This window comes from Pseudopodoces humilis, chromosome 2, assembly GCF_049639895.1.
Source record: "Pseudopodoces humilis isolate 2021_Gansu_Grassland_sample_001 chromosome 2, ASM4963989v1, whole genome shotgun sequence".
Classification (NCBI taxonomy): domain Eukaryota; kingdom Metazoa; phylum Chordata; class Aves; order Passeriformes; family Paridae; genus Pseudopodoces; species Pseudopodoces humilis.
Window position 1 is genome coordinate 78,020,020 of NC_142201.1, and position 19,418 is coordinate 78,039,437.

The 19,418-nt window shown below is 41.6% G+C and overlaps 1 protein-coding gene across 1 annotated transcript; it reads left to right on the top strand.

Moving 5' to 3' along the window:
* Nucleotides 1-241: 241 nt before the first annotated feature.
* On the top strand, nt 242-18,304 carry LOC102107394 (transmembrane 4 L6 family member 1-like). The gene is made up of 6 exons (XM_005516195.3): nt 242-345; nt 5,042-5,221; nt 8,968-9,033; nt 13,911-14,056; nt 14,837-15,023; nt 15,528-18,304. Exons 2-6 carry the CDS (start codon nt 5,051-5,053, stop codon nt 15,546-15,548), a joined length of 591 nt encoding a protein of 196 aa, XP_005516252.2. The 5' UTR covers nt 242-345; nt 5,042-5,050; the 3' UTR covers nt 15,549-18,304.
* Nucleotides 18,305-19,418: the final 1,114 nt, after the last annotated feature.

Here is a 19,418-nt window from a genome sequence, read left to right on the forward strand (position 1 = left end):
CTGCCTTTCCTATTCTGCCAAACTCCACACAGTTGAAATGGTTACAGCTGTAAAAAGGTCTCCGCTGCTCCGATTCACGTGTCCCGGGGGCTGAGGCATTGACCATTGGAACACTGCCTTAAAATAATCAATAACCGCGGGTGACACGCCAGCCTCACGCTGGCCAACCAGGGATAACTTGGGGTATTTCCTCATTCTCAGAGAGAAGATATTTGTTTAATAGAGGCCGTCACCCAAAAACATTGCTGTGCCTCGCTCAGACAGCCACGCTCCAGGAGACAGTAGCTGGAAAGCCTGAAGCCGGCTGTGGGGAGCTCTGGAGGCCATCTTATCCCTGTTTAGGAGGTAAGCAAAAGTATTTACATGCTTACTGTAGCATTAAAAAGCAAAACTTTTTAAAAACCTCACTAAAAATTAGAAGCTTGCTCTAGCAACCTTGCTTAACAAAGCTGTAGAATGTGCTTTTTTTTGGTGAATTAATAAAGTGTTTTAAGTGCTTCTGGCAAACCAGAGTGTTTTCCTAAGCTGTAATAACACATGCAGATCCTCTGATGTGCACAGGTGGCCAAGCGGCATTGATTTTGGTGGTAGAGGCTCTCACTAGGTCTGGTGATTGTTGTTTAGGTAAGTGCTCCCTGCAGTTTGAAGTGGTATTGAGATAGGTCAGGGAGAATGGGCAGGAACCCCCAGTTCTTCCAGCCGAAGCAGCGTCACGTTGCTCTGTGCCCTACAAGAACTGGGCCCTCCAGCGATGTACGAAAGATGCAGAAGAGAACTTATAACTCAACTACAAGGCTTAGCTTTTGTAGAAGGAGGCTAGGCTGTGCCTGTGCTTGTTTGCTGCTCTCTGGGGAGGGGAAGTAGGCGAGGCTGGGCAAAAAAATGGAAAAACTAAAGCTAGAATGAGATGGGAAAGCAGGCAGGCAAGAGTCAGTGTAAAAATACAACCTAGACATCGGTTATTTGAAAGACGGGTGAGATATCCAGTATTCTTTCCATTTTCCTCCATTCCCATTCCCCATTTCATCTTTCACTTGCCCATTGTTGGTCTGTTTAGATTTTTATCTCTTTGAGCTAGGGCTTTTTACAGAGGCTTGCAAAATGCTGTGCCAAATTTTGAGCACTGTGCAAACAATAGGTAATGACCATAAACACAGAAGTATTTCTGTTAAAAATGATTCCATCTGGAACAGTTTAATGCCAGTTAGCTTATTTTAAAGATGGATTATAAAGCTCAACATAACTGCAAAGTGCTCAGAAGAAAAGGCATATAAGCACAGTGCTCTTGTTGAACTCTTAGCAGCAGAGAACGATGCAAATTTTTTGCTATAGAAATGCAAACTCAGAAGTCGTCTCTGGCAGCCACAGCTACTTCACAGCAATATATGGCACCACATAAAGTCTTTCTGTTTTCCCTCACAGTTGAAGAGGTCTGAGGACATCTCACCTGATATCTTACCTTATATCTTCACTGTCTTCATTCTGTCACCAAAGTCTGTTTTAGCCTGTCTCTGGCTTTCTCAAATGGCGTCAAGCTACCTTTCACCAGGGCCTTTTTCTTGCTTGGGAACCCAATCTTGACTGATTTCTGTGCTCCTAGACTGCTTAATACCTTCTCCACACCAAACTTTGTCATAAAACTTTCCAGATTAGCCAATGCACATGGATAAATTGAGGGACATTTCACATGTCTGCCTCAGTTATTACAAAACCTATTTGCACATAACAGGCAAAGGCATCTGCATGTGCATGAAATGGTTTGTGTCCTCGTCCTTTTCCTTCTCTTGCATTTTGTAACTTATTCACAGAACAGCAGTCTTCTTTGTCATAAACTGACAGTTCTCTCTGAGGAAAGAAATCCACAGCTTGATATTTTGTGTTTTCATACACATGAAAAAGTCTTGAGAGTCTTGAGCTGGAATGAAGCTATGATAAAACATTATGAAGAAGTTTTGACCTGTTTGTGCCATAAAGCTGAAGGTAGTACACAAGTTCAATAACCTCTGACCCAGTAGTCTAAAATTCCCACACTGACATGGAGATATAACTGTGGATCCACTTTTGTACTGACCAGGATTTTCTCTCTGGCTGTAGATCACAACATGGGTGCAGTGTGAGCTGAAGTTGTAGACTTTAGTGAAGAGGGGTCAAATAACAGCCTACAAAAAACTGAGGTGTGACAGAGGTGATGGAGTGGTGTGAGATGATATAATGAGGAGCAAGAGCCCTCTTTATAGCTTTGGAGATTCAGACTGGGCATGAGAAAAGACTTTTTTATCAAGAGGTTGGGTAAACCCTGCAACAGGTCACCCAGAGAGGCAGTGGTGGCTCCATCCTTGGGGATTTTTGAAGCTCAGCTACACACAGCTGTGGCTGACACAGTGACCTAGTGTTGGTGGGAGTCCTGCTTTCAGCAGGAGGTTGGACTGGACACCTGCAGACATCTCTCTCAACCAGTGCTTCGTTTATGTTGATTCTTTGATTTTAAAAAAAGAACCTGAATGCTATGAACTACTAAGCTACTGCATGCTATGACAGGTCTCTGAAAATTAGATGGGATGGCATTTTGGCCTGCCCTTAGCAAATAGACACAGTATTAGACAAGATTTCAGCTTCTGAGATGTTTTAGGGTGGGTGCCAAACAGGCCTGTAATCCATTCTTATCTACCCTTATGTGCAGAATAAGCATGTCACAGTAAACAGTAATAAATATTTTTCCAATTCTTGCTGAGTGTTTTTGACTGAAATAGAGGAAATGCAGCTGGTAGGCACCCTAGGGAGGTTTCCCTGCTTGTCCCAGTGCCAAGGCAGAGTTGAATATTCACATGGTATCCTTGGTAGCTGTAGTGGGTCTAATGCTGGCCAAATGCCAGTGCACCCACTAAAATTTTTTACTTATTTTCTGCTGCAATATAAGGATTAGGAAGAGAGCAAAGCCGGCTCAAAACTTTGAAGAGTATAAAGAAAATTTTATTAGCAGAATTAAAAGAAAAAATAATAAGAAAATCAGAATAAACATTTCTCCTCCCCCCACACCCTCTTTTCTTTCCCACTGACAATGTGAAGAGATGAAACCTGTGACTTTCAGTCAGTTTACCACCCCTAAAATAGTCTTTGTTCAGTTCTTACAGGGAGAGGGGTCTCTCTTGCCATGCCATGGAGACTTCTCCACCCTGGGAAAGGAAAATCTATTCGCAGTGTGAAAGTCCCCCCCATGCCTTGCAGCTTTCCCAAAGCTGCTTTCATGGGCCATGTCAACTTATGGGGTACTATTTCAAGGATGAGCTGTTCTAGTATAAAAACAAAAGTTCTCTTCATCCATCTCTGGGAACAGAAGTTTTCTTCTCTTGCTGGGGCAAGGTTTCTCATCTCTGTCATTTTCTCTGTTCAGGTTTCTCATTGGATCACAGCTACTGCAACATCTGCTTATTTCAACACTGGTGCTTCTTCTCATGGCTGTAGTTAGAACTCTACATCCCCCCAGTGCATTTCATGGGTTCCAGGGAAAAAAACTAAGTCTGATATATCAATTATATCTTCACCATAGCCTTACAAAAGATTTTCAGCCCAAAACTAAGGCATTTTCTCAATATGAAGAATTAGAAGAATCTTCCCATCTAGAATTTGACTCCTTTACTGACCTCAGTGTCCCATGCTGCTTTCTCTATGTGTCTTCACCCTTTCCTTTTCATCACTTGGGAGAGAATTGTTGTTTGTAGGTTCATTTGTTCTCAAGCTTTATCAATAGAAACAGTTTTTATAGAGTTTTGCAGCACTGAAAGGCTGATCTGTGCATTGGGGAGATCGCTCCCCGTGCCTCTTGCTGCTGCTCACGGGGTCTCTGATGACACCGCATGAGCTGTGCCGGCCGCCAGCCCCACTCAGAGCTTTTCCTCATGCAGAGCACTGGGAACAAGAAAAGCTGCTGCTGCTGCTGCCATTTTGTCCTTCTCTCCACAGGAGGGCTGGCTAAAAGTGGCTAAACAAAGTTCATTGTGAGCCATGCCGAGGCAGCCACAGCCACGCGCCATTGTCCTGGTTGCACTGATTTTGGCCACGCAGTCCCAGCCATGTGGCTGCTCCCAGTCCAGGATGGTGGCGGCCATGTGGCCACTCCTGGCTGCTCCTGGCCTTGGTGCTGCCCCCAGTGCTGATGACAGGGCCACTCCTGCCTCTGGTCCCCGCCGCATGATTGCCCCTGGCGCTGATATAGCCACTGGCTGGCATGGCCCAGTGGCACCACTGGAAAAAGGACTGGCGAGCTCCACCAGGACAGGGCCCAGCAGGCTCCCCAGTGAGGGACTCAGCAGCCTGCTCACCACCTCTCAGGGGGCAGAAATCGAGCCAACCACATGGGGCTGGCCCAGCAAATCACTTGTTTAAAGGCCGGAAGCCAAGAGAGACTTTCCCGGGCTTTGCTCGTTTTAAAATGTGTTTTTCGACGTTTTAAAATGTGTTTTAAGAGGTTTAACAGAGTATCAACCTTCAAAACTAGCCAGCTGATTGTCTCCACCAGGTCCCCACAGGGAACCATTCCCCAGCTGAAAACAAGACTACATTAAACCACAACAGTAGCCATTTTCTGCTCTTCGAGCCCTTCAGTGCAACAGAATTCAAATCATCTTCCCAAGACAGTGGTTCCAGAAAATCCAGGGCATCCACCTCCCTTTCCACTCAAGGCCTTAGCCCTGACTGCCAGCCAGGGTATCTGTTTGTGGCGTCATGGTTTTGTTACTGATATTGCTAATGGTCAGACACTTGTCCATTAACTAAAATGAAACTCTCTGGTAATTTCCTACCAACACAGGTTTAGTCCTACAATTTTAAATAAAATCAATTAAACATCCCAGCTTTGAATAATTCAATTTTAAATAAATTCTCTGAAGGGAACAGGGTCTGTAGAACAGGACTGTCTGACTGTCTTACCTGGAACATTTCTTACTAGAAAATTGATTCTTCTTTCATTAAAGAATAAAGCTGCTGAAATCTGGTGCTCCGTACATTGCTGTAACCCAAACCTCCCTGTCTCTTTCCTGAGCAGAGAGCTGCCATGTGCACAGGGAAGTGTTCAAAGTGCATTGGTATCACCCTCTTCCCACTGGCAGTATGTGCCATAGTCTCCAACATTCTCCTGTACTTCCCAAATGGACAAGTACTGCAGCTCAGCAAGATAACTGATTTGGTCTGGTTTTTCCACGGCATTCTGGGAGCTGGGATACTGGTAAGAGATGAATGTTTCTTGTGAGTTTTGTTCTGTTTTGTTTTAAATTTGGGGCCAAGAAAACCTGTGTTAAAAAAAAGGTCATAAAAATGTGTTTTGCATAAACATGTGAACAGCTTAAATGAGAAGTTGGGTATGTGACTGAGAGAATGCATTTAAGGCAAAAAAAGTGCCTAGTCAAAGAACTACAAAACATTCTTGAAATAAATATCAGGACTCCAGGTTAGGAAGAAGCAGTTGGTCTGACTGCTCACTGTGGAGAAGAATTATATGAGTGTTCATCCTCCAAGAATGAAAGCAAAGCTGAGGTCCTAAGCTGGAGGTGGTGAGTTTTTGTCTGAACCCCACATTACTCTTCTGACTGACTTTATGTACACACAATTCACAAAAATATTAAGGGAAAAACTGAAACATGTTTCAGCAGGTGTTAGTTCGAGACTCAGCTAACACTTTACAAATGTGGAGTTGCAAATGGCTTAATAAGCTGAATGCCTCCTGTTCCCACACTCCCACCCACCTTCTTTTGGGTTGGATCTGGTTTGAATGTGCTCTTCTATAACTAGTTCTCTATTCCAGGTCTCAGGAAAGATCACTTTTATGTGAATACCCATGGCTAGAAGGGAACATATTGGGGAATACTTATCTTTCCAGTTCATCAGAAAGCCTGCTCCCTATGTGCTCTTTCAATTATCTACCCAAGTGCAGTTAAAAAGCTGAGCAGTTTAACCAGTGTGTGACCAGTACTGGACAGATGGCAAACTGGTACAGAGCTGGCCAAAAAATTAAAGAATGTTTAAGAATAATTAACTTAGAAAAAAGTAAATCTCATTCACAGTCAGACTATGTTGCAGCTGCTGCTTAAGTCTATGGAAAGCCTGCAGTGGATCTGGTTCATACTCTTATTTCCCAAAGCAGAAAGATGGCATAAGATCATTCAATAAACTGTTCTCCACCAGCAGCTTCTCTGCTTCTTCTTGTGGCTACCACTTGGGCCTATTACTCATGCTAAGCTTGAAGCATGAGTTTGTAGAAGGAAGAAGTGGAAATACATGAGAGACCTTGTGGAAAATTCGTATTACTGCAAGCCCAGGAGTCATTGGCGTTCAATGAAAGGAAAGGCAGATGTTAGAAGAGAGAGCGTCATCAGCTCATTGAAAACGTGCCTTCTTTTAAGGCTTACACACAGACTTGCCTGTGGCCAGCACCACATACATCAAAAATGAGAACAGCTAGTCAGAGGAGAGGAAAAATTTGCATTGACCTTCAAAACACGGCATTAGGAGTAATTATTGATCCACAAACAATGCTGTTGAGTGTACAGGTTTTCCAGAAAACAGCATGAGAAATGCCCACAGGTAAGGGGAAAGAAAGCATTATCGTCAGCTCCATCTTCCAGATGCTGGAAGCATGGGAAAATTAAGATTGGCTTTTCAGTGTCCTAAGGAGTGAAAATAAGGGACAGGATATCCCATGACTGGAGTCTGGTCCATATCCTGACACTACAGTGAGGAAAGATGAAGCTGCAATACGTTCCTCCATGCACCTGGCTTCTTCCCAAAGGAAACTGAGGCAAGTCATGACAACAGGTTGCCTGATCTTGGAGAATCTCCCCATAACTAGGACACAGCCTCCAGAGTCAAGACTGTGGGGGGAACTTCAGAACAGTCTGACTTAGCTTTCTGAACCAGTAAACCTCCCTCCACCTGGGAATTTCATCTGTAGACTGATACATAGATCATCAGCGCAGTCTTTGGCGAGTAGCCAGCTCCAGCTCCACCCTTTCCTCCTCCTCTGCTGAATCTCTAATGGAAATTATATATATATATATACACACATCTCTCAATTTCTTAATATATATATTATATATTATATATATATTATATATTATATATTATATATTATATATTATATATTATATATTATATATTATATATTATATATTATATATATATTATATATTATATATTATATATTATATATTATATATTATATACCTCTCTATTTCCTTATTTCAAATATTTAGGATGTAAAGAGAGTAAGACTGGCTCTATGTGTCATAGTAACTTCTTTCCTCATGGAAAGCCTGTGTGCAACACAAGGAAATGCCTGACTGAGCCATGGCTCACACACAGCTTTTGTTTTACTGGCAACAGCCAAACCCAGGAAATTCTCATTCCCATGTCAAAAGGCAGGTGTTTATAACCAGGCAATGCATAAAAAGAAAGCTGCCAAGCAAACCCTTCATCCTGAGCCAGGCTAATAGATGACACAATAGTGTTTGCCGATTAGATGGGAAACCTCGAAAGAAAAATGACGACCCTGGAGGAAAAGGAGTGTTGGTTTGATGGGTAAAGATACTAACTCTTCTTCTGAGTGCCAGACAGTAGAATACTAGGGCTGAGGCTGCCTTGGGGACCATTTGTGATTGTTTAAGAGCAGACTTCTTAGCAGGAAGAGGAGCACCTTTTTAACCTCAATGCTCTACTTCTGCAGGCTTCCAGATGTGGCCCAGCCACCACTGTAGGTGCTGTAGGGTTCCTCTGGGGTGCACATAAAAGGCAACAGAGAATAAATACTTTGAAAAATATTTAGGAGCCTACAAATCTAAGTAAGTTTCATAACACTGTCCCACAATGTGCAGCTGAGATGTTCACACACATAAATTCCATGGGCTTTGTTCATCATGGACATTCTGCTCTTCCTGCCCTATGTGAGAAAAAAATATTTCCAGCATCTAGTCTGGCCATTTTTACAGTTTTCACCTTTTATGTTTGTTTGTTTGTTTGATTGATTGATTGACTGATTGATTGACTGATTGATTTGGGTTCTCCTTTCATTAACTTTATGGTAACCATTTCCTACTTTCTTAAATACTCCTTTACTTGTGCTGCTCTTTGAGATGTTTTAACCAGCACTGGTGTGTAGAGTCAAGGCAGTGGGAGTGTGCTGGCTGCACAGCCAGACCCACGAAAGCTTTCTTGCCCTCTGGCTACCAAACTAAAGGCAACTTTCCCTAGCTCCAGAGTGTCTGTAGGCAGCATTATATCCCGAGTCAGAGATGGTTACTGACTGCATTGTAATGGTCTAGTTCCACCTGATAATTACCATGGAAAAAGCTGATGTGAACTGGAAGTTTCTTATTTACTGAAGCCCATCTTGTAGGTTTTCCACTTTAGCACAAAAAAACCCCAAAAAAACAAACAAAAAAAACCCCACAAAAACAAAAAACCAAAAAACCACAAAAAAACCCCCACCAAAACCAAAAACCAAAACAAAAAACCCAAACCAACCAAAAAACCAAATTAAGGATCTGTTTCAGGAAGCTCAAGACCGATTTCCTAATTATAATCCAGAGCAGAATGCTCAGGAAATTTAAACTGACATAATTCTTAGGCCAGCTATGTATCTTTTCTGGGCAGAAATTACCTTTCCTCAAAACTGATACATTTTTTCCAAACGAAAAACCCCAACAATACTGTGCTGAACTTTTTTATACCCTGAAAAGAGCAGTATAGCTTCAGCAGTCAGAATTAATGTACCAGTAATTTGCCAGTCAATTCTAGCTGTAATCCCACACTTATTTCTGAGTCACTCTTCAGCAGCACCAACATCCAAGCTGGTGTAACTCCCAGAGAAGAGTCAGAAGGTGACTTACATTTGAGGAACATGATGCCCAAGCTCTTAGAATTTAAAAAGCACCCCAGCAGACGTACTGCACACCAATTCAGCCTGTGCTTTTCTTGCAGGTGATTTTGCCAGCATTCATGATGCTGGGAGCAGGTGGAGCAGGATGTTGCGCTAACAGATGTGGGGTAAGTGGATATTTATGTGTTGAAGTGGCACTACAGAGTTTGTGCAATAGATCTTGAAATGGGTGCTCAGCAGGTGGAAATGTGCAGCGACAAACCATCATACCACTGTCAGCAGCCATGTCAGGGAAATGTAGAAGAGGAGCTTGATCTTCAGTGTCCCTGGGCTGGGGCTGAGAGCACAGTTAGCCAACAAGAACGTTGTGGTGTTGCAGCTGCTGATAGGAGGGAAATCAGGACCAGTGCTGGAGCCCTTAGGCACAATGCTGAGGACAAAGGGGACTGCATCACATAAAGTAAAAAAAACATGGCTCCAGCTTCTCCTGCTCAAGGCAATCCTAAAGACTGAGACAGCTGCCTGTTCCTCCTGCTTCCACAGAGTCCTGTTTCCTCTATATCCTTCCATGGCAATCTGCTTTTCCACAGGTTCATCCCTGCTTTTCTCTGTAGGCATACACAAGCCTCCTATTTGCAGATCCATGCTGAAAGCTTGAGCTGCTGCATCTGGCACTGAGGAGCCAGCACTGCTTCCTGCAGTTCTGACCAGTAGCTCACATGTGCCCAAATGTTATGCATGTGAAATGTGAAAAGGCAGTTTAGGCTCTCTGACATCTAATGAAAGGCCTGAGATTTTTTTTTCCTTGATAATTAAGAATATTATAAAGCAACATGTTATAAAGGCATCCCCATTCATCCCTAAACCCTGGGCACAGACTTCTGTGTGGCTATCTTTATTGGCAAGAATAAACTCATGTAGATATTTTTTTGAGTCTGCATCCTTCCCAGAAGCAGCCTGGAATGAGAGATTTCATGCAATAAAGCATGTCTCTTCTGTACTCTTCAATTAATATTTAGTCTGACCGATGAGAAAACCTTTGCCTTTTTAAAACATTTTACTTAAATTAATTCATTATTCATGATAACGAAATAGCATTCTTTATTAGGATGTCAGCAAGCACATCCCAAGGGACGTGCCATTACATTGATTTTACCAGATGTCACACGCACAGGCAGGATGCTAACAATGGCCAAGTAGGCCAGTTGCAGAGCTGGGGTGAGATGCTAGACACCCTGCAAACAGTACCTGAGCCACTTGCTTTGCTTGATTTTGAGTGATGTAAAAAGCAGTGATGAAAAACAGCCACTGTAGTGGTTCCTGCACTCACTGAATCTGGTAAGTTACGAGGGAAAATCCAGCTGAACTGGGCTGAGTTCACACAACATCTCAGGTGTCTCTTCTCCATCCTTTATCCCAGCCCTAAATATTACAGAGCCAAGAGTCAAATTTCCTCAGGCTGGCTGGGTTCACTCCCCAGCTGTGAACAACACTGAAAGTAAGTTTACCCTGAACATCTCCTGGGGAAGAGTGATTTCCAGAAATTCAAAAAGAGGTGAGTGTAGCAGGGAGATATGAAAGCTGATGGTCTGCTTCTTCAAGGGAAGAAACCTTAGGCAAAATTTGCTTTGTGAAGAGTGGAAGAAAATGCACAGACATCCACAGCAGAGGTGCTCAGATGTCCTGACTATAAGGACTGTATATGCAAGGCAGGGTATGGTGTGAAGCCCTGGAGAGCAGAGGACTCCTGGGATTGGTTCAAACATTCACAATATCAGCAACCTCCCAAAGTGCCAGAGCTCCTTGGGAAGTAGGATGGACCTGATAAGGGGTCCCCAACTACTTCCACCTACTGGCAAAGAAGTAGCCTTCATGGAACTACTCAGGAGCCTCTGTAATTCAAAGGCTAGTTTGGGAACCTTTCTTTGGAGACCTTAGGTATAAAATGTAACTTACACTGAATACTCAGAATTGCAGAATTGCTTGTCACAGTAAAAGAAAAAAAAAGCAAAAAAAAGCTAAAGCATTATTACTGATCAGAATTATTGTTCAATCAAAATGTAATATTTTCCTCAGGGCAGGGACTCTGTTCTATTTTTTTCTGCACAGTTCCTGGTTTAATAGCTTCAGACTTCATCAAAGCCTTTACACACTGCCAAAGTATCTTCAACAGTAATAAAAATTATTATGTTTCTCATACTTCTTATTCACATCAGTGAGTTTTCCAGTTCATGGTGATTACATGCTACATTAAGATTTTTCATTAATCGACTTTAAATTACTACTTACAAACATATATCAGGGGCTTTTTGTCCTTGCAGTATGGAATAATGAATTTGGAAAGTAATAGATTTAGAAAGGTTCAGTGTCTTGTAGTTTAACACATACACATCTGAAATCATCCACTGCACTGATGTGGTGAGGAAAAAGGCCACCCAAAATACAGCTTCTCTCATTGCATTCAGCAAACATATACTCCAGTATTTCTAAATCTTTCTTAAGAGTTACTAGTAGCACAAGAATAGCCATAGCAGCTTTCCCAACAAACAAGCCTAAGAAAAGATATCCAGATAACCAGACAGAATAACAATTCCATTTAAAAAAACCCAAAAAAAACCAAAAAAACACCAACAAAACAAACAAAAAAAACCAAAAAAAAATCACTTCCAGGCAAAGAAACAGAGACGAAAGAAATGTATATGGAACAAGAATCAGGCTAATAAAGAGCAGCACAAGCTGGGACAAGAGGAACTTGGTAACTTCACCAAAGTAGGTGATGCAGACATTCAAAGAATGAATTCTAAGAGTCTTCATCAGCTCACCAAGGACAAATTCAATTGTGTGAAGGATGAAGCAGGGAAAATCAGCAAAATGATCAGCAAAACCTTTTCAGTAGTACAGAACAAATCAACATCATGGGAAACAAATTTCAACACATTCAAGCATCCCAGCTTAGGCCTCCTGTTGCAATTAAGGACACAAATGAGGAAATGAAATATTTCAATGAGAAGTACTAGGGAAAATGCTGAAAATTTGAGATGATGAAATGGTTAATAAAATTCTTGTATTTTCACAGATTATGAGGCAAGCCTCCAGAAAAGTCTCAAGATAGGTAGATAAAATGGGGAAATACCCCTGCATGTCTAGAAAATGCTGAGGAGAGCCAATCTAACAGCTGCAGAAACTTCAAGCTCCTCTTTTGGTGACAAATAAAGTCTCTGTCTAGATGATCTTGTACACAGTCAGAGAAATAGTTGGGATGAGGCTATTCATACAGTCAACAGATTCCAAATGAGACAATCATGTGACAGAGCAAAGTCATCACAGTTAACACTGACAAGTACTACTAGAACTGCCATCATAAAACAGTAATACTAAAAGACCATTTGACTTTTTCTTCATAAATATCTTTGGGATGCCCTCTTCTGCTATACTGTACTAAAACGAATTGTTAACATAATTAAGATCCTTCAACCAAGAAGAAGAATGCGCAGTTGAAGTAAATGAGAAAACGAGATGGGAAAAGTGATTCAGAATAGGTAGGAGTTTCAAAGAGAGTATCAGTTGCCTTCACCACAAGGCATGGTTGGTAATCTTATTGTGAGAGACAGTGCATCAGCTACAAACTAGACACTGTTTTGGTCTAGGACAATAGACTAAATTACCTACTTTTTGCTGACAATGGAGCTCTGCTAAGAGGCAATTCAGCCAACACGCAGATAAAGGCTAAAGAAAGAGTATCCAGCTTTGCAAGAAAAGACTGAGCTGTTAATCGGTTATGATTAAATAAATCCCATGAGAAATCCCAGCAACTTTTAACTCAAGGATTGCTTTATAAGCAAAACAACACACAAAATTAGCCAATTCACACATCAGCATAGTGCAAGGTTCTACAGAAAGCAGTTGGCTTGCAAGCTGGAACTGCATTCACCAGCTTGAACATGTTCAGACAGCGAATAACCTTTTCAAGGCTTTGTCAAAAACCTCCAACATGGATGGTGGATATTTCCATTTGACTCTGTAGTGCAGTGGTCTGTGGAACAAGTGGGACGAGGAGAAGGTTTCTACCTGCCTTGTGGGCTGGTGGATTTCACCTGGTATTTGCTGGCAACAGGGAATTGAGACTTGAGATATTTGGCTTCAAACCTGAGTCATGAGTGACAGTATTTTCTATGTGCTTCCTTGGTCATGCCACTGCCTGGCTTTAAGGCAGGCCTGCTGCCTTCTCCCTGCTCCAGGTCTTCCCCTGGCTCTATCAGTCTGCTCCAGATTCTCCCCTCACTTGGCAGAGTTGTGAACAACCACAAACAATGATTCTTAACAAGACTATTGGGAAGCCTGTCCCAGATGCACCATCAGTAGGACCCTCCTGGGATTTTTGTTTCTATGGACAAACAGCAACTGGATACATCCCATTCATTACTAGAAAACTACCCCAGACTGGAGTGAAGGTAACATTTCTGTGAGAGAGGCTGATGTAAAACATGAGTGCATTACATACAATTTGATGTTACTGCTGGTTTGTTGCCACACACAGCACAATTAGATTTCTCAACATAAGAAGTGGTAATCATATGTAATGGTGTTGCAAAATGAAGGAAAGCAGCAATAAGAAGGCTCTTTTGCATTCCATCAATTAGCAAAAACAATTAATGTATCTTCTCTTGCTTTCATACCTGGTTCAGTACTTGCTGGCTTTTTTCTGCTCGTGCAAGGGCCAAGAGTGGTGAAGAGCTGGAAATGCCAAGGCACATTATACAGATCAGATCAATCCAGGACTGGCCTCATACTGGCTTTTGAAAGAAAACTCACCAGATTTTTCATAATTGATAGCTTAAGCATAAAACTCGGAATAAGTTCTTTAACATCTAGAACAGCTACAACAGTCAGAAAAAGTCAACTATTTTTTGTTCCCACAAATTTATTAGCACTAGTAATTTCAGCATAAAGTAAGAGACAAAGAGAATTCTTTCTCATTCATTGTGAGCTCTCCTTGCTACTCAAACTTCTGTGCACACAATGTTGAAGGTCTTTTCCCTTTCAGATGCTGCTGTCAGTGATCCTGTCTGTGCTGGGATTCGCAGGAGGAGCATATTGTGTGGTCATCTCTTTGTTGGGGTTGATTTGGGGTCCTCTGTGTGACACAGGTGATGGAGAATACTTCTACCCTTTCAGGAATGACACTCTGGAGTGAGTATGGCCTACAGGTTCCTCCAATTTTGCTTTCTCTGATCCCTCCCCTATCTTTTTACAGTGAACTTGGATTTTTCCAAAATGAACTGACAGTTCACCCTGTGTACACCTAAACCCACATTTCTCTGAGTAGCACGTTTCAGCTGTTCATCCTTTTGACCAAGGAATAATCCTTGAGCAAATTGCCTGAGTTTCATCTACTGTGCTTGCCACAAGCCCCTTGTGCAATTTGCACCATGTTTTCGAAACAGCCATGAGCTGTGACTCCCACTGGAGCCAAAAGGAAATGTTTCCTTACTGGGACACATTAATCTATAAAATTATCAAGAATTCAGCCTGCATTACCTACTTCTGAAAAGCAAAGCAAAAATCTTCTCTGAATCCTTAAAGTAAGTCTTGACAACCATGCTCTTCAAGCCAGAGCTAGAGATAATGAATGGACTGGGCTGAGATACCACAGCAGGAATGGAGAATGTGGAGACACATTTAGAAAGCCATTATGGCCCTTTCTCTTTAGTTATTAACATAATTTTGCCATACAACAAAGAGGAGATTCTTCTTCATGCAACAAAGTACAAATGTGGCTCTCTTCCCTAATTATCAATTTCATCTCTGCAAAGGGAATTCTGGGGAGAATAAACAGCTTTGACCAATTATAGTACAATCTGAGACTCACTTTGTGCAATCAAGTTCAGAAAATAAAATGCCAAAAAATACAGAAATCATTCTCAAGTTTTTACTTTCTAATACCTTGCCAATTATTTTCCTCTATCACAGAGACAATTATTTGTTTAACCAGACAACATGGAATATTTGCAAACAACCTGAAAACATCATCCTTTGGAATATCGTCCTTTTCTCCATTCTCCTCATCATTGGTGTGATTGAAGCTATTCTTTGTTTCATTCAAGTCATTAATGGACTCACTGGCTTCATATGTGGCACATGTATGAGGAGAAGAAAGGTTGGTATGCAGTAAAAGTGTGCTTTACATTATTTCCAGTTTTATTTTTCAGGCTCTGGTAATGGTACATGAGCTGAGAGATCTGCACAGTCCCTGGACAAGCTCCTGTGGGCAGTACAGATGCATTTGCACACTCTCTTTCTGTCTGTCACATTATAGTCAGGGAAAACCTGGTCCTCAGATTTTTCTAAACAGCAGACAGTACGACATATTGACATATTGACATACCCATTGCATGGTTCCATTCCTATTTAAAAAGCCTTTTTGACAAAGTGTAATGACCCTCCCTAGCATATGTAAGTGAGACACAAAAAAGTAGAGATGTTTTAAATTGGACAAATGTAGTGAAATTGTTATTTTACAGAATGGAAGAAAACATCTTTCAAATTTCATTTATTACTATTGCTTCCTTTTCATTGTTTATTTTCATTGTACAAGATATTTGCAGTAAGTCAGATATCCCCTGGAATATAACTTAATCACCTTTCACTCATTGCCTTTCAGACAAATATTTCTGGAATGTGAATGACCTACAAGAAATGCCAAGACAAGCCCCAAACTGCCGATTCACATACAATAAGGATAGTGCACTGTACTGTTTTATTTATGGGACGACAACAACAACAACAAAAATGTCCAGGTGTTTCACAGGGCAAAATTATTTTTTTGTAAAGAAGTCAGGGTGAAAAAGGGCTAGATCATGTCAGTCTGAGACTCCACATTTTCATCTCTCTAAACATACCCACTAAATTTTAGGTACTGGCAAAAACATTAATCTATCTGGCCCTTACCGCTGTGCTTGTCTATAAAGCACAAGAGTCCTCAGATAAACAATCACCACTCGCCCTCTCATGTATGTGGGAAATGGAACTGTTGTTAATGTATACATTTATCAGCTTCATGAAGCAGGTGCTCTCTGGCTGATGTAAATAACATCCCGTCCTCCCCAAACCCCACCGTGAGCTCACCTGTCTGTTCCTATTAATTTTTGAATGGGGCACTCACAGATTTGAATGAGTATGAGCAGAGCTTATATCTAGCAGTGCTTGAGACACTGCAGAGGCAGCTGAAGAACACCGTTTTGAGCCTCTTTCTGCCACCCTGGAGTCAGATCCCCTTGACAAAGCCCAATGCACTTCTAATTGGTTCTTCAGGAGCATCTGAGTGTTGTGGCAGCCTAAGAGGAACATTTGGGTCAACATAGACAGTAGGGTTTGCAGCAAGAGTTCAGAAATATCTTCTTTAACAAAAGGATGAAGAACCTCACCACCAATTTTGCCTTCATAAAACTGCCTCAGAATTTCACTAACTTCCACACAGGTCTGTAGGGCTGTTCTAGAATAGTGCATATGGATCAAAGAATTATCTCACCAAAGATAAACAAAGATATATGTAGTAATTATGTGCAGCTTAGTAATAAATGGAAGATTACAATCTGAAGGCAGCAAATTACATCAGCTTTAGATTTTAGCAACAGTAATACCAACCAAGAACTGCATTATTCCCCATCATCACTCAAGAGCAAGCTCTTGATCTTGAGCTAATGTCCATGACTGGGAAATTTCATAAAACTCACAATTTCAGTGACTTCCTCAAAGGTTAATTCTTGGTCATGAACTGTCTTTCCTTTGTCAGCTAAACCATGAAATAATCTTTACCCATCCTGAATACATATAGGTAGCTATGAAAACCTGAATATATTTAAAGCACTTTGAGAAAACATAAATGAGTAAAAACAGGCTCCAAGTTTTTCATCTTTCTGCACTGTAGCTTGGGAGCAAGCTCTTTAAACACACTTATTGCAGACATACATGGATGCTTGTGCTGTCCCCTAATGCAGCATGCAAAATACTTCACATTCTCCTTTATATAAAATGGAGAAGAAAATGTCAGTTGCCTAGATGAGAAGCATATGCACCTTGGAGCATAGTTTCACCCCTAGAAGCAGGAAATTTAACCTGTAAAACTTAAATGCAACTTCTGTAAAGAAGAAACCATAAGACTTGTTGAAGATTGCAAATCCATCACTAGGTGCATCCAAACATGCCAGGTGGCTTAAAAAGCTCGTGTTCATTGCTGGCAGGGAAGCATGGACAGTGCTACCACATTTAGCAGACAGCAACCCAGGAAAAAAATTAAAGAGGCAGCAGGAAATAAGGATAGTCACATGTAGTCAGGTGGAGAGAGACTCCTCCATAAGCACAGGGCCTCTATGATCTCTTCACAGTCCCTAAATACCTGCCCTTCCTCACCCTTAGTTTTGACTCCCTGATTCTCACCTCTGGGGTAAAGCCAACTTTGGCTGTGCTAGCACCAGCAGGGGAAGAGAGACCCACTGGCACACCTCCAGCACAGAAAAATAAATGCACTGTGCTGCTGCCATCTGCTTGTTCCAGGCTGTCCTGCTCTGGGGATGTCTGTGTGCTCTGGGGAACACCCTCTGTCTTGCCAACTGTGTGAGCACTGGCCTCACTGATATATGTAAATATTAAATATTGCTATTCTGAACTTATTTTCTGCCTTCATTTGTGTGGTCTGAAGGACTTTTGAGTTCAAACTACCTCCAATATGGAATAACAGAGAAAGCAGAGTTAAATCATCTAACTTGAATCACCATGAAATCTCTTCCAGGGTAGGCATCAAGATACATAGGCGATGGGAAGAGGCAACCTTCCCCCAGCCCACACTGAAAGAGACGCCTAAGGCAAGTGGGAGACATTGCCTTTCTGAGCAAGGTTCAGTTGTCTACCATGGACAGGAACATCTGATGCCATTTGAAGTGCAGCAAAGATGTCCTCTCACAGATGCCCAGAGATCCAAGAGTCTTATCTGGAGCTAACAACATGAAGGTGTGGATGACCAAAGCGAACAGTTGTATCTTGCAAACACAAGGATGCTAAAAATTCATTTACTGAAAATACATAAAGGTGACTAAAATTAGATTAAATTATTTAATCTCATGCTTTTTTGGATCCCCCAAATCACCTTCTACATGAGTCAAAGCCTGTCCGCTCAGAAGTGTCACCAGAGCCTTCTCCAGGAGCTGGCCAGCACATTGCAACAGGGGCAGCTCCTCATGCCGAGCACTGCAGGGAGACCTCTGAACCCAAGCTCTTCCAGTGGGCAAGGCTTCAAAAGAAAATGTCTACACAGCATTAAATATAATAAAAACTTTGGTTTGAACAGAGAATTGGCTTGACTGAAGATAAGATAGCATGTTTCAGAATTAGGATTACAAGAGATTTTAAGTTGTTAAATTGGGGTTTTTTTGCAAAATGGAAAGAATTCTTTCAGGGAATCTCCTAGGAAAGGGAAAGAGCAATTTTGTCCTTGAAATGTTTTTTTGTATGGTATACATGAAGAACTTAGTAAGACTAAGGGATTCATTCTTCTATATCTAACTTTTCTCTATAGTCATCCATCTATCTATCTATCTATCTATCTATCATCTATCTATATATCTATATTTTCTGTATCTATCAAATTTAAATAATTAACAGTCAAAAACTACCCAGATGTAAAGACAAATATATTTGTGTAATTTTGATATGAATTCACTGTGCAATCACACTCTACACAGGCTCTGATTGAAGGACTTAAATATGTTGGGCTTGCATCAAATTATTCCTCTTTATCCTGCATTTGAAACTCATGCAGGAGATCAGCCACTTGCAATTAGGAATAACTTCAGATAGGAATAAAATTTAGACTAGGGACATCATCTGAAAAATGTAAATGTTTGGCAACCAACAGCCCCGTGTTTCAGCTGTCAGGATCAAGGACACAATCCAAATACCTCGGCTGGAGACCACAGACTAGTTCATATCCTCTCATTTCAAGATGAGCTGTTGGTTCATTTTGATGCAAATGTTTTAGATGCCTCACGTCCCAGGACTCAATGTTCTCAATTTTTTTAGCTTGCAGAGCAAAGTAAACCAGTGAGAGGTTGATTCTTGCAGACCTCAGAGTGTTTTGGCCTCTGCTCTACTGTCCCAGTCCCAGCCCTGTGCCTCTGCTCTCAGGTGAACTCTTAGGTGCAAACAAACTCAAAAAAAATCCCAAAGGGAATGAAAAACCTTTTCAGACTCTCTGAGTGCTTTATTTCATCTCCTACAGAGCACCAGCTCTTGGGCTTGTCCCTTTCCAGAGGAGTGACAGCCAGCCTTCAGAAATGCTCTTCCCTGTAGGACCTCTCTCACCTGGAAGTGCCCATGGGCCACAGAGAGCCATCTAAAGCCTATCAGCAGTAATATTATTTAACCCAGAAAGGCAGAGGAAAGGCATGGTCTTAATCACAGAGGCCACTGCTTTGTCCATCTTTGTTTCTTCCTGTCGGTCAGCTTCAAAGCTGAGTAGCTCACTACAGTGCTTACAACTTTAAAAGCTGCTCACTAC